Source organism: Heteronotia binoei, chromosome 1 (genome assembly GCF_032191835.1).
Source record: "Heteronotia binoei isolate CCM8104 ecotype False Entrance Well chromosome 1, APGP_CSIRO_Hbin_v1, whole genome shotgun sequence".
NCBI lineage: Eukaryota > Metazoa > Chordata > Lepidosauria > Squamata > Gekkonidae > Heteronotia > Heteronotia binoei.
The window spans coordinates 275353412-275355460 of record NC_083223.1 but is presented as its reverse complement, the minus strand read 5'-3'; the positions used below and the strand labels follow the sequence as shown (position 1 = coordinate 275355460).

General features: G+C 49.9%; 1 protein-coding gene across 1 annotated transcript; it reads left to right on the top strand.

The window, feature by feature from the left end:
- Positions 1 to 435: 435 nt before the first annotated feature.
- LOC132588712 (keratin-associated protein 4-8-like) lies at positions 436 to 884 on the top strand. Its single transcript, XM_060261092.1, is given in 2 exon segments — positions 436 to 748; positions 750 to 884. Coding segments are annotated over 2 exon segments (432 nt in total). The 5' UTR covers positions 436 to 451.
- The last annotated feature ends 1165 nt before the right edge of the window (positions 885 to 2049 follow it).

Genomic DNA, 2049 nt, shown 5'->3' with positions numbered 1-2049 from the left:
TAAATCCCATTTTCTCTTGCATCCTTCAAGCCAAAAAACGCCCCAGAGGTCAAATTATGAGGTTAGAAGTAGGTAGCTCAAGCCATAATTAATGGAACAAATAATATATTATTTTATCTAATTCCCCCACTTGTTTAACTTGTTCCACTGAGATAAAATTAGAATTACACCTTGGGATAGAAATGCTTATGCTCAGGGGTGGGATTCTAGCAGGAGCTCCTTTGCATATTAGGCCACACCCCTGATGTAACCAATCCTTCAAGAGCTTTCAGGGCTCTTTTTTTGTAAGCTCTTGGAGGATTGGCTACATCAGGGGGCGTGTGGCCTAATATGCAAAGGAGCTCCTGCTAGAATTCCACCCCTGCTCATGCTTGTATCTTTAACTGATCAGTTCTTCAGGCTTTCTCATCCTTCCGTCATCTCATTGCAGACTCACCTCCACCTCTCCAAGATGTCTTGCTGCTGTCCTCCATCTTGCGCCATCCCCTCCTGCCCCCAGCCTTGCTGCTCCCAGCCTTGCTGCTCCCAGCCTTGCTGCTCCCCGTGTAGCTACCCCACAGGCGGTCTGGGCAAGCTGGATTGCTGCTCCAGTTCCTGCTGCTGCTCTTCGTGCTGCGGTAACTCGACATCCGCCCGTTGCCTCGGCATCACCAGCGGGGCCAACGTCTCTTGCGTCAGCCAAATCCCACCGTCGGAAGTCGTGATACAGCCACCTCCCGTCATTGCGGTCATCCCAGGGCCAGTCCTGGCTGCCTCCTGTGAGCCTGTCCGCGTGGGAGGCTACACCGCCTGCGGCGGTTGTCCCCCTTGCGGTCGCATCTGCGGCTCTCCCTGCTAAGCTGGAAGGGGAGCTTCGCGAGGACGGGAACGAAACGGCCACCTGAAAAGCCTGGAACGAATCGACGGCTGACGGCTTCACGGACTCGAGTGTCAGAAACCTTGACCTTGACTTGCATTGATTAGGAGACCCGGAAGTGTGTCTGAGGCTCTGAGGCTGCGATCGCACACACTCGGTGATGCACTTTCGATCCACTTTCAGCGCACTTTACAACTGGATTGTACTGTGTGAACCGGCAAAATCCTGTTAGAAAGTGCATTGAAAGTGCATTTATTTAGTGTGCGTGATCACAGTCCGAGATTCAGAGTGGAGGGTGGGATATAAATCCAGTGCCTTTTTCTTCTTCTCTCTGTAGCCCTCCAAAGGTTTTAGGGCCCACAATGGTCTTCCTACCTAAACACAGGGCTCTGTTTCTAGCAGGAGCACCTCTGCATATTAGGCCATGCCTCCTGATGTAGCCAATCCTCCAAGAGCTTAGAGGGCTCTTAGTACAGGGCCTACTGTAAGCTTCAGGGGGATTGGCTACATCAGGGGCCGTGGCCTAATATGCAGAGGAGCTCCTGCTACAAAAAGAGCCCTGCCAAATCAGTAACTTAAATCCATCTCTTGCTTTCATTTGCTCGGAAACCTTTCGTTCTAACTTAATTGGCAGTGAAAAGAGCACTTTTTTGCTGAGTAAAGGACACATGTTTGTCATTTGTGAACTTCCTTCAGTGCAAATTATGTCATCCCCCTCTTCTATTTTCCCAATAAAGCTTCTGCCTGCATACATTTTTGTTGTTGTTGTTGTGGATACAATCGCTACCAATTTCTAACAACTCAGAAAATGGGGAGGGAATAAACACTTGGGTTTGCTTGATTCCTAACCGCCCAGGAAAAATAGCAACACCTCCAGGCACAGTGAGCCTCTACTTCCAATTCCAATAAAGACTCATTAAAAAAAAATTCTTTATGGCTGATTACAGCCTGGCAGTTTGGGTTGACTCAGAGACGCCTCTGAAGTCGGCCCAAAAAACCTATCCAGATGGCAACAACTGCCGCCCACCCCCGTCCCGCACTTACCCCGTCCTCGAGGACACTCCAACCGCCTCAAAAAGGCACCACGTGGAAAGTGGTCCCTTTTTGCTGGGCCGGCTCTAAGGCAGCACCTGGCCGTCTGGAAGGCCAGGGAGCCTTACAAGTATGTCAATATATATATAAAAAAAACCAAA